The sequence below is a fragment of the Eleutherodactylus coqui genome, chromosome 10 (assembly GCF_035609145.1).
Source record: "Eleutherodactylus coqui strain aEleCoq1 chromosome 10, aEleCoq1.hap1, whole genome shotgun sequence".
Taxonomy (NCBI): domain Eukaryota; kingdom Metazoa; phylum Chordata; class Amphibia; order Anura; family Eleutherodactylidae; genus Eleutherodactylus; species Eleutherodactylus coqui.
Genome location: NC_089846.1, coordinates 112,938,442 through 112,952,061, shown reverse-complemented (window position 1 = coordinate 112,952,061; position 13,620 = coordinate 112,938,442). Strand labels below are relative to the sequence as shown.

General features: G+C 45.1%; 1 protein-coding gene across 1 annotated transcript in view; it reads left to right on the top strand.

The window, feature by feature from the left end:
* Nucleotides 1–13,030, top strand: part of CHRDL1 (chordin like 1) — a 101,334-nt gene extending 88,304 nt beyond the window's left edge. Inside the window, exons 8-10 of the mRNA XM_066581724.1 lie at nucleotides 5,927–6,091; nucleotides 6,172–6,261; nucleotides 9,560–13,030. Coding sequence (XP_066437821.1) covers nucleotides 5,927–6,091; nucleotides 6,172–6,261; nucleotides 9,560–9,690 — 386 coding nt within the window. The 3' untranslated portion in view covers nucleotides 9,691–13,030. The remainder of the gene's footprint in view (nucleotides 1–5,926; nucleotides 6,092–6,171; nucleotides 6,262–9,559) is intronic.
* The last annotated feature ends 590 nt before the right edge of the window (nucleotides 13,031–13,620 follow it).

The following is a 13,620-nucleotide window of genomic DNA, read 5'->3' as shown; positions in this document are numbered from 1 at the left end:
TGAGACTCCACCAATCCACAGTCAGACAGATAGGGTACAAATAGAAGAAATTCAAGACCATTATTACCCTCCCAGGAGTGGTCGACCGACAAAGATCACTGCAAGGTGTGTAATAAACTGAAAGGTCATAAAGGAACTCAAGGTAACTTCAAATTAACAAAGGCCGCCTTCGCACGGCCGTGACGGGCTCCGCCGCAGAATTCCGCGGCGAAGCCCATCATGGCGCCCCCCCAGAGACCCCAGTACTTCCCTCCGGATCCGGCGTCCTACACCTCGCATGACGCTTTGGTGCGCGTGATGCGCCAGCCGCGTCATATGACACGCCCACATCGTCACATGACGCGCCGTCCGCATCATGTGACACGGTAGGCGGGGAAGCGGTTTCACACGATCTTCCACTGTGCTACAGCGGAAGATAGCGTGACGGACAGCTTCCATTGACTGTAATGGAAGCTGTCCGAGCGTACACCCGCGGCAAATAGAGCATGCCGCGGGTGAGGACGGGTGATTTTATGGTGTGGAATTCCGCGGTGGAAATCCACACCGTAAGCATTGTGCTATCAGGTTCAATAGAACCTAATAGCTGCGGGCAACGCAGCGGATTTCCGCCGCGTATTACGCGGCGGAAATCCGTCCGTGGGAAGGAGCCCTAAAGGTCTTTCTCACATTAGTTAATGTTCACGAGTCTACCATCAGGAGGACACTGAACAATAATGGTGTGCATGGCTGGATTACACTGAGAAAGCCGCCACTTTTCAAGAAGAACATTGCTGCGAGTCTGCAGTTTGCAAAAGTTGACCTGGAGAAGATAGAAGGCTATTGGAACAATGTTTTGTGGTTGGATGAGACCAAAATAGAGCTTTTTGACATTATGTTTGGAAAAATAAAAATACTGTATTAGGGCTCAGTCACACGGGCGTTTATTGCCGCGATTTGCGCATGCGCATGCGTCCGGCGATTTTTTAAAACCATTGCTTTGCAATGGTATCGGACACATGAGCGCTTTTTATGCGCTCGTCCGATAAATTAGAGAACAGAAATCGCAGATCGCACCTATCTGCGATCTGCGATTCCTGTTCTCTTCTCTATATGCGCTCAATGGGGCCGGCGGCAGCAGCGCCGACCCCAATGAGAACATATAGAAGACAAATCATTCTTCTCTGCCACAGCTGGAACAGCTGTGCAGAGAAGAACGATGTTTGCCCATTGAATTCAATGGAGCGGCAATACAGCCGCTCCATTGAAAGCAATGGGCTGCCGGCGTGCGCGGGGTTAATTGTCGGGAAGGGGTTAAATATATAACCCCTTTCCTGCAATGCATCCTGAAAAGTGAAAAAATAAAAAAAAAGGATGTACTCACCTGCTCCCGGCAGCCTGAGATCCCCGCGGCCGTCCTGCAGTGGGTGTGAAGGGGGTGTGACTCAGGCTTGCCCCTGATTGGCTCAGCCTGAGCCAATCAGAGGCTGATCTCAGTCACACTCATTCATGAATTCATGAATGGGTGTGACTGAGACTTGCTTCTGATTGGCTCAGCGCTGAGCCAATCAGGGGCAAGCCTGAGTCACACCCCCTTCACACCCACTGCAGGCCGGCCGCCGGGATCTCCAGCTGCCGGGAGCAGGTAAGTACATACATTTTTTTTATTTTTTCACTTTTCAGGATGCATTGCAGGAAAGGGGTTATATATTTAACCCCTTCCCGACAATTCATCCCACACTCGCCCGCAGCGCTTGCATTCAATGGAGCCGCTGTATTGTCGTCTCCATTGAATGCAATGCGCTGGACAGCTTCGGCCCGTTTCTAATGAAACGCGGCTAGGAGCAGATTTTTGGGCCGATTTTTGGGCCGATTTTTCGGCGCCGGTCACGCGATTTGCGCATGCGCATCCGTCATGCGATGCGCAAATCGCGTGAAAAAACGCCCGTGTGACTAAGGCCTGACTGTGTTTGATGATGGAACAATGAATTCCGATTTATACTAGCAAATTCTAAAAGAAAATGTCAGGATATCTGTCTGTGAGCTGAATGTCATACAGCAAGACAACAACCCAAAGCGCACAAGTCGTACTACAAAAGAATGGTTAAATAAGAATAGGGTTAGCGTTTTGGAGTGACCAACTCAAAGTCCTGACCTTAATCCTACAGAAATGTTGCAGAAGGACCAGAAGTAAGCGGTCCTCCAGGCCATTGTGCAGGACTAATTATCAATTACCAGAAACGGATGCAATTATTGCTGCATATGGGGGTCACACAAGTTACTGAAAGCAAAGGTTCACATACTTTTTCCACTCCAGACTTGTGATATTGGATCATTTTCCTCAATAAATAAAGTCTAATATTTTTTACTTTTTAATATTTGATTCTCTATGTAATTTTAAGACTTGTGTGAAAATCTGATGCAATTTTAGGTTAAGTATAAGCAGAAATCTGGAAAATTCTAAAGGGTTCACAGACTTTCAAGCACTACTGTAAATAGCATTTTGTCTGGTTAACACACTGACTACCATATAAGCACAAGTTATTTGAAAGGTTATGACTAGAGATGAGCGAGCACGCTCGTTTAAGGCTGATCATTGGTCTTCTTGAGTAACTGAGCACCATGCGGGGGGGGGGGAGGGAGGGAGCGGGGAGGGGAGTGAAAGAGATCTCTCTCTCCCCCGCCGCCCCCCCCCCCCCCCCCGCGCATGGTGCTCGGACGAGTAATCAGTTACTCGAGAAGACCGATGCTCGCTCGAGCATCAGCCCTAAACGAGCATGCTCGCTCATCTCTAATTATGACGCTTTTACGACAGTAAGAGATCTAGAAAATCAATAGAAAGCATTTGCGATTACATTTAGCCATCAGGAGATCATCTGAGACTTTAGTAAGGCCAGTTTCTAACCTACATATATAGCTCTAATAAACTTTTTGTAGCATGTCCAGACAATGATTCAGCCACGTAGAGCCAGCCCCCTATTTATTAGTATTAGCAAATGTAACAAGGGCAGTTGTAGAATGGTCAACATGTATAACTTTGATTGTAACAGTCTACTCAAATCGACTAAAAAGGAGCACTACGGGTGAAAAATAGTCCTACTCCGTATTCCGGAACCTACCCTACCAATGCATTGTGTGTCATAGGATAATACATTCCCAATAGTATTTGGTAGCACGATAAGGAGCCTTTCGGAACTTAGCAGACTGTGTATGCCACAGCCTCTCCTGGCAGAGAAGAAGTGACTGCTATAATGTAGAAGCCATACTGTAAGAACCAATAGATATTGCTCAAAGCCTCTCCAATTGTACAGAAAACTTGCAATCTCTGCTTTATTATGCAACACTTAACGATTTATTTGCTGGGAATTGAAAGTGGTTCAGATCCTCCTAACTTTGAAGTGGTTGGGTATCGTATTGCTGTACATTCTAATTCAATATTTTGGATAAATAGCAGCTTTACTTGGCTAGAGAGAATGTCAAATTCTTGATGGCTTTCCACGGGTCAGCTAAGGATATTCCGTGCCTAGATTTTGTGCTAAGATAAAGGAACCATCTCTGCTCTATTAACATCCACTGGCAAGGCATCCAGCTTTCATGTGGGCCCAAGACTGACACTAGCTACTAAGGTCATAGCACATGGCACAGAAACTTGTCCAAGGGGAGCAACTCAGTATTGGCTTCCAAAAACTTTGTAAAGTAATGTTGTGTAAAAGTGTGAGATCCGTGCATGATCTTCCTTTTAGTTTTAGATTTCCCTTGTCTTTGCATTAACACAGAAAATGTGGAAATATCATGTACTGCATGATATAGTCCATTATACCACAATATCTGAAAGGATGGAAAGAATGCTATTCTGCTATTCTATGTCACTTCTATGAAAACTATATTTGACCAGCTCAGTTTGTTCTTGGACTTTGTCATTACGGCGTTGCGGTATACTGGGATTGACCTACTACCCTATGATTATGAATCCAACTCACTGCCTGATTGATGAGGGATGGCAGTAAATGGTTGGGGCTCGTTTCAGACATGGCGGACTAGTTGCTGAATTTTGGTTGTGGAATCTGATTGCAATGGGTGATGTAGTGCTTTACAAATCGCTGAAAGACACTGAAATAGATTAGACAGCGTTCGAAAAGTGCGGCGTCTGAGAAGCTACATTGAACTCAATGGAGGCGTGTAACAGCATTTTAGCATGCGTTTAAAACACCCGCTAAAACACTGTAAGAAACGCCTGTGTAAGAGCAGCCTTGAGACACCTTCATAACGCAGGATCCGCTTGCGGAATATTCACTAGCCGAATTGCTGCGGAACTTCTGCAGCATTTACAGTACAAGCCAAGTAAGATCTTCAACATAGAGATCAATGGAGAAGCAGGGGGGAACAGGGGGGAGCTCTCTCTCTCCCCCCCTCACTCCCCACCACAACCCCACCGCTCACCCCCGGCGCCCCCCAAATTTTTTCGCCCGATTAGGCAGTTACTCGAAAAAAGCGATGCTCTAAACGAGCTCATCTCTACTAGAAACGTCTCCTGATGCAAATGTCAGTCATCAGTAAATCAGACATGGTTGCTGGGAGAATAACAAGTCGTCCTGAGATGATGCTTATCATAGCCTGTAGTCTGCCAAAGGAATACAGACTGTCATAAAACAGCATATGAACTGCTTATAAGGTTGACAAGGACACAACAGGCAACCTTTAAAGGGGATTTCCAGGGAAATACTATTAATGATCTATCTTAAGTTGATTTCAACGAGAGCCTGCAGCTACAAGCACTGGCCACTAAACAGAGGTCAGCGCGGAGGCTTCCACGACGATTTCTGTGTATTTGCAGCGCTGACAGCATGCACCCGCTCAGCTGATCGGTCGGGGTCCCAAGCGCCGGACCCCAGCCAATCAACTATTGATGACCTATATTAAAGGGGTTGTCTCACGGCAGCAAGTGGGGTTATACACTTCTGTATGACCATATTAATGCACTTTGTAATGTACATCGTGCATTAAATATGAGCCATACAGAAGTTATTCACTTACCTGCTCCGTTGCTAGCGTCCCTGTCGCCATGGATCCGTCTAATTGTGATGTCTTCTTGCTTTTTTAGACGCGCTTGCGCTGTGCGGTCTTCTCCCTTCTGAATGGGGCTGCTCGTGCCGGAGAGCTGTTCCTCGTAGCTCCACCCCGTCACGTGTGCCGATTCCAGCCAATCAGGAGGCTGGAATCGGCAATGGACCGCACAGAGCCCACGGTGCATCGTGGGTGAAGATCCCGGCGGCCATCTTGGTGAAGGAAGACGTCGCAGAGCGGGGATTCGGGTAAGTAATACATTTTTTTTTTTAACACATCCTTTGGGGTTGTTCTGCGGCGAACTGGGGGCCTATGGAAAAAAAACAAAAAACGTTTCGGCGCGAGACAACCCCTTTAAGGATTGTCCATCAATAGTATTCTCCATTGAAAACCCCTTTAACCTTCCCTGGCTGCTGTGCTCAAATTTTGAAGTGTTTTCATCTTCACATAGGTGTATGCGCAACTACGCTCACCGCTACGGAGCGTAGCTGCGCATGAACACGGTAAAAACTTTTTTTTAACCTTACGAACTCTGCATGAGTTTGAAAAGAAAAGTGGGAAGCTATGTCCTGCCCTATCTTTCCCGTATGTAGAAATAACTACATGTGAGAAAGAGCAAGTCCTCTCTTTTCTCAGGCGTAGTATTAACGCCCGAAAATACTACTAGTGAAAATAAAACCATTGAAATCAATGGTCTCGTCTTGTCCGTGATTTTCATGGCCGCATAACGGCACGAACTCAAAATATATTAGGGATTGGCTGATACTGCAATTCCCTAATATTTTGTTGAGTATTTCCAAACTGGTGGTACTCCCCAAAAATGTATAGCGGCTCATTGTTGGAAATGTGTGATAACCATTAGTCTCTTGCCTGTGCATTGTTACAGAGGAAATCCCAGACCCGCAGTCAGGTGACAAGGACTATTTCTGTGACGACACCATCCCTGTCTTTGAGTCGGTATTGCTAGAGGAAGGAGAAACAATCAGGAAGATAGCAGTGGTGACAGAAGTGCCTCCAGTAGCAGAAATTCACGTGTGGGTCATCCAGAAAGGTAATGGGTCAATAAGACATTTAGAAACTGCCCTTTTGGGGATATAGCCTCTAACAACAATGAACCCTTGTATTTGGTAGGTGTTCTGCGCCAGTTTTACACAGAGAAAATGTCTAAGGAAGAATTTGAAGACCAGCAGGAATTTAAACAGATAACACGGACAACAGCAAGTGAGTCCCCACATGATTATAAACAGTAGAAAAGTCGAAACATAAAAAGGCCGTCAAGATTAAAGGGACTTTCCAACTTTTTTTTCAAAGTGCCCCTGGGTAGTTAATTGTGTAAAAAAAAAAAAATTTTGACCTTACTCATCCACTCCCAGTACCTCTGGTCCAGCGCAGGCGACTCAGTTCCCTCTGCTATGGTCCTCACTGATACAGGAAGCGATGATATGTTCATCGCTTACATGATTGTTGCAGTCAATTGACGACCTCCAGTTACATGCCGTTCATACACATATGAGTAATGGCTATTTTAATTCTTTGTACACCATTCCCTACCCTGGGGCATTTTTTTAAATGTTGGAAACCCCTTTTTTTGTTGTTTTTTTTTAGGATGTTTTTGTCCACTCTGTGTGGATCCCTATAGGTCATTGAATAAGGCCTCGGTCAGACGGGCGTTTTTTCACGCGATTTGCGCATGCGATCTGCGCATATATAGAACCATTGCTTCGCAATGGGATCGGTCACATGTCCGCTTTTTATGCGGATATGCAATAAATTATAGGACACAACGATTCGTAGAACACGCCTATCTGCGTTCTGCGATTCCTTGTGTTCTATATATGCACTCAATGGGGCCGGCGGCAGCAGCGCCGACCCCATTGAGAACATGTACTATAAAGATCATTCTCCTCTGCCACAGCTGTAACAGCTGTGGCAGAGAAGAACGATGTCCGCCCATTAAATTCAATGGAGTCGGCAATACAGCCGCTCCATTGAAAGCAATGAGCTGCCGGCGAGCGCGGGATGAATTTTTGGGAAGGGCTTAAAAATATAAGCCCTTCCCTGAAAATCATCCTGAAATGTGTAAAAATGAAAAAAAAATTATATTCACCTTTTCCCTGCAGCCGGAGTTCAGCCGCGGCCGGCCGTCAGTTCTCCTGAACTGCTCTGTGTAGTATTCAGCAGCCAGGGATTTAAAATCCCCGCCTGCTGAATGGTCTGCCTCTGATTGGTCACAGCCCTTCCCGAAAATTCATCCCGCGCTCGCCAGCAGCCCATTGCTTTCAATGGAGCCGGCTGTATTGCCAGCTCCATTGAATTCAATGGGCGAACAGCGGACAGAGCTCCTTTCATCGGGCCCGTTTTGCTGAAAACGCTGCTAGGTGCAGATTTTTCAGCGACTCGTCGGCCCCAGTCACGCGATTTGCGGATGCACATCCGTTATGCGATCCGCAAATCGCACAAAAAAGCGCCCATCTGACTGAGGCCTAAAGCTGTAGATTTTATACTTGGTGCTAGAACTTTGGTTGGTACTTTTGGATTCTCTGGTACGGTACTGTGCCACCATGCACCCTGTAAAGGCAGGAACCTTAAAACAAACTACAATTGCAAACGTAAAAGGAAACCTATTTTTGTGATATGTATCTATAAATTGTTGCTACACTAACTGGGGCCAGTATTTCAAAAACTGCCAGCCTTGTTGGGTTTTCTCATACAGCAGTATAGAGAGTATACAAAGACTTGTGTGATCGAGAAAAGACATCCAACGAAAGGGAATCCTGTGAATGCAATCAACTTGTCGACGAAAGGGGTCAGAGGAAGATGTCAAGAATCGTTGTAAAGACCAGTTGGAGCGCAGTCAACCAAACTGCAACGGAGCACAATACTGGTGCTTCAACTAATGTGTCCGAATGCACAAGTCCTCATTCTCTAGCACAGATGGGCTGTAACAGCAGATGACCCGTTCATGTGCCATTGTTGTCGAAGAGAAATAGAAAAACGAGACATCAGGAGTACAAAATTAACCCTTTCCAATCCAATTTGTATCCTGGTTTTCCTAGGGGGCTTACTCTTTTTCTGCCATTATACAATGGCGCTATCTGCTCGCTGAAGCCAGTACTGCATGAGCTGACACGTAGGATAGGCTCCGACAGCAGAGAGGCTGGCAATATACAGTAAGAGAACCCCGACGGACGTCTTCCAACATCGGAGCTATACAGCCTTAAATAATAATGTCTTCAGAGGTCAGACAGTGGATTGGAAAGGGTTTAAGGCATTGAAACATCAACTGGTCAGATGAATCCAGATTTCAGTTGCACCATGCTGATGGGAGGGCCAGAATTTAACGAAAGCAGCATGAATTGATGAACTTTTTCTCGTCGGCTATTCGGAGCATGTCACCTCCATCTAATTTACGGCAAATGCAGGAAGTTTCCTGTCCGCAGGGGCCAATAATCCTGCAGAATGATTTCAACGCCTTGTGGAATCTATGCCACAATTAATTGTTGCTCTTCTGAAGGCCAATGGAGGTCAACAACATGCTAACAAGCTAATAATTAAGTAGTCATTCAGTGTACATATACATCCAGTGTAAATTCAAATGCCGCAAAAAAATATGTAATGTGGATTTTGTCAAGGAGTTGTCTCAGATTTCACCCTTGGCACCCGTAAATTTGCGACAATCCCATAGCATGCTGTGTAATCTGCTAATAACACATTGTTTTTTATGTAATCGAGAGAAAAATTAGAAAACAGTGCCTCATAGTGCAGAGTTTCCAAAACATGGTGAAAAAGAGATAAATATGGAATATTGGTACCTTCAGCGGTTGTGCTCCAGCACAACACTGGCGTAAGCAGAACATCACAGCAGCAGCCAACATCCATGGATCAGGCTGGGTTTCTATAAAGGATATAGAAGAACAACAGCAAGAATATAAAGGCATGAACACGGTGGTGTACCTTGACATTCTAGACAATCATGCCAACAATGTGGTAATCCTCCGGGAATGGTCGGCCATACTTCCAACAAGACAACACGCCTTGTCACAAATCCAACAGTGTGTTACATCGATTTGAGGGTATGGATGTTCTACGATTGGACTAGCTGCACAGAGACTGACTTAAACCCTATTGAGCATCTTTGGGATGAACTGGAATGTTAGGTCGGGAAATTTGAACAGCGTCCATCGTCTTTGAGAGCACTCACCAGACATTTGCAGGATGAATGGAGGGGAATATCAGTTGACGTATATCCGATGTTGTTAGAAATGATTCCACTGAGATTATCCAATGTCATTAAAGCCAAAGGGGCCCCACTAAGTATTAACATATGGAAATATATACTACTTTTGAATCTTGTTTTGGTAGGATAGTGTATCCTGGCTCTATACTGACATGGTACTGCATAGCACATATAGACAAGAGCAAGATATAGAAATGTTTGTGTCATCACATTTATTTTGTATCAATTCATATTGCAAATCTATCTTGTTAAGTTTTTCCCACTTTGCTTGTTTATTTTCAGGCCAGTGGAAAATCTTCAGCGAGGGCGAAGCTCAGATCAGCCACATGTGTGAAACTCGAATTTGCCGGACAGAACTGGAAGACTTGGTGAAGGTTCTGTACCTGGACAAGACTGAAAAGGGTCATTGTTGAGAGCAAAAACATTGAACGGGAAGAGAAAACCAGAGGCTGCCTAAAGACATTGGATTTGTAGCCGGACTGCAAGCTGATTCTGCTTAAGTCAACATTGTCGCCAAACCCAGAATGTAGGGACTATTAAGTATGGTGTGTTGAAGAAAAGTAACTGGCAGATCCAAGTGTGTAGGAGTCTGTGAGCAGTTAAATGCTTCCTCTTATGCCTTAGAGGGTTGGCATCAACTGTGAAAAAAACACAGGTTTCTTCTTTATGAGAAAAAAATGTTTATTTGGAAAGTTAAAATTAATGGAATAAGCATAATTTAATAGAAGAACGGAAGGCCCATAATGTAGAAAATACAGAATTCATGCATATATGCATTTGTCTGCCTGAATAGACCAGCATGCACAACTGGACAGTTCGTCAAGTGTGACATTTAATTGGAGGGTGGCACATTATATTGGCACTGGCACAGCTATGCCTGATTTTGCCACTAAATTTGGAAATTGCTTTGTACATAACCTTGATTATGCAAAGGTTTCAATTCTTGTCTTCAACGCTTTATTGAGCTTCCATTGTACCGGTTTTCTGTTGCAGGACAATCTAATGAATTAAGGGGTTTTCCCTATAAATCACATATCTGGGCCAAAGCTACTTGGATTTAATCGTTTAGCCTCGCTAGGATCAGGCAGTTTCGAATGTCTCTCTTGATGCCCCTGTGAATGCAGTGGTTGGAGGCATACAGTGTACTGAAGTTAATAAACCACCAGATTTTAAAAGGTTTTAGAGTTTGTAAAGCTTTTCTACAGTTTATATTTATATAAGTTTATATAGGTGGTCCCTCATCTGCAGGGATATCGATAGAGTTTGCAAAAGCTGCCTCTATAAAAATATGTGATTGTTTGATTGTCTTTCCTTGCCGTGGTTTTATGTCTGGGTAAAGTTAGAAAATATAGAATAAGAGTTTTAACAAGAAACATTTAAAAAAAAAGTTTATTCTAAAGAAAAAAATTGACTGGAGCTGTTCTGGGGAAGCGTTTATTTTCACAATATACAAAGTCTTTATAATGCCAGTCAACCCCGATTAATGTTGAGCGAAGTTTTGAAAAGTTTGGTTTGGCCGGTTGGCTGAATTTATATTCGGTCTGAATTACTTTGAACTGAACCGGAACGTCACCAATACTCCTAAAACTAATGTATAACACTGCAACATAAAAGTCCTCCTCCTCCAATGTGGCTGGGGTCCTAGGTTCAAATCTGATGGACAACATCTGCTTGGCAAATTTGAACATAGGACCCCAGCACTGCAAGGCAACACTGCAAGCCACTGTGCTTCTTCTGTCTTCTTCCGTTGCAGGGAAAGGAGAGGGAGAAGAAACAGAAGGACAGAGAGGTCCCATAAACCCTATGCAGATGTTGTCCTTGGTCAGACGTGAACCTAGGACCACAGTTCTGCAGGGCAACAGTGCTAACCACTGAGCCACCATGCTTCTTATTCCTTCCTCCTTCCATTTACTCATTCTCCTTGTTCTCCTTCTCCAAAGAAATTTTAGTGGGTTTGGCTGAGATGAACTGCCTTATGTTCTGATTCGTACCGAACCTAAGCTTTTGCAAATTTCGACAGGATATTTCACTCCCCAATGTCACACTCAGTGAGTTATAGGCTGGGTTCACACGCGACAGATTTGCAGCGGAAATTCCATGCAGAATTTCTGTGCGGTAAATCCACCCGTGGCTCTTAATACCGGGATTAGCCAGCCATGTGGACGAGATTTTGCAAACCACTGGAGGGACGTACCTCTTAAGGAGCGACTTGTGGAAAACTCTATAGATTCTCCATGTGTCCTGCAGTGCCGGCTCGTATGCCATAGGATTAATCACTCTGGTGATTGGAAAAGGGCCCACAAATCAGGGAGCCAGCTTCAAAGAAGGTACTTTTAACTTCAGATTCTTGGAAGACAAGTATACCAACTGGCCCACTGAAAAAGGATCAGAAATAGTACGTGTACCTCTACTTCTGCTTAGCACTGCACCCCTGGACTGCTCCAAGTTGCCACGCACCTTCTCCCACACCTCCCGCAGGTCCTGAACCCAAGTGTCTGCAGAAGGCTTGTTAGAGGAAGAGAGGAAAGACACCGCGAACTGGGATTAAAACCAAAATTACAGAAGAAGGGAGACACACTAGACGCGGAATGTGTATGGTTATTGATAGCAAATTCAGCCAACGCTAAATAATTGACCCAGAGACTCTGACAATCACTCATGTACATTCTGAGGTACTGAACCAGTTCCTGGTTCATACGTTCCATCTGCCCATTAGACTCCTGGTGGAAGGCAGTGGAAAACGACAACCCGATACTGATACTCTTACAAAAAGCCCTCCAAAACCGGGCAACAAATTGGACTCCCCAGTTGGAAACAATATCCTTGGGGACCCCATGCAGGCGCATAACCTCCTTGATAAATATGGTGGCTAACTCAGAAGCAGACGGAAGCTTCTTAAGAGCAGTAAAATGCGCCATCTTGGAAAATCAGTCGACGACCACCAAGATGACCGAGCACCCCTGGGACTCGGGCAAGTTCGTAATAAAATCCATCGACAGATGGGTCCATAGTCTCCCCTTCATGCCATCTACGTACACTTCCCTCTGGCACAAATAGGACAGGACTTGACAAATTCCCTGACATTCCGAGACATTTGTGGCCACCAATACATACGGCCACACAGCTCAGGGGTGCTTTGGATTCCTGGATGACCAGCTAAGACTGACGAATGAAATTCCTTCAATATGAGGAGCCGCAAGGCATGGGGAACAAATAATCTCCCCTCAGGGAGGTCCTTGGGAACAGACTGTTGAGCTACCAGGAGTAAAGCAGACGTGTTGGACGTAAGGGTGGCTACCACCACACCCGGGCCCAGAATACTCTCCGGCTGCTCCTCTACCTTGGGTAACCTGAAGCTGTATGACAAAGCATCAGCTTTGACATTCTTGGACTCAGGCACATATGTCACTACAAAATTGAAGCGCGAAAAAAACAATGCCCACCTTGCCTGACAAGCATTCAAGCGCTTGGCGGACTCTAGATAAACCAAAGTCTTATGGTCCATGAGGACTGTAATAGTATGACGAGCGCCCTCTAAGAAATCTCTCCATTCATCAAATGCCCATTTTATGGCCAATAATTCCCTGTTGCCAATATCATAGTTGCGTTCTGCTGATTAAACCTCCTGGAAAAGAACGCACAGGGTTGGAGACCAGGTTGGCCGCGAGATTCCTGCAAGAGGACTGCCCCAACACCATGCTCAGAGGCATCCACTTCAATGATGAATCAGCGATCTAGATCCGGCTGAGCCAAAACTGGTGCTGTGGAAAAAGCCCTCTTGAGTAGTATAAAGGTCTTCACAGCCTCCTGCGACCAGGAATCAACCCTAGCCCCCTTCTTGGTCAGGTCACAAGGGCTTGGCCACCACCGAAAAGTTCTTAATAAATTTTCGATAAAGGTCTGCGAACCCCCCCAAAAAACCTTTAAGTTGGCAGGTTGCATCCATTTGGTGATGGCCTTGACCTTGTCCGAGTCCATTTGGATGGCTGATGGAGAAATGACATATCCAAGAAAAGGCATTTCTCCAACTTAGCATACAAATGATGAGCTCGAAGGCGGGAAAGAACTGTCAGTAAATGCTTGACATGGCTCTCCCAATCAGAAGAGAATATCAGAATGTCATCCAAATATACAACCATGAACGTGCCCAGGATGTCATGGAAAATGGTGTTCATAAAACCTTGAAAAATAACTGGCACGTTGCATAACCCAAATGGCACGACTGGACTTTCAAAATGCTCTAATGGAGTATTAAACGCCGTTTTCCATTCATCCCCCATTCTGATGAGATTATAGGCTCCCCGAAGATCGAGCTTGGAGAACCAACGGGCTCCTACTACCTG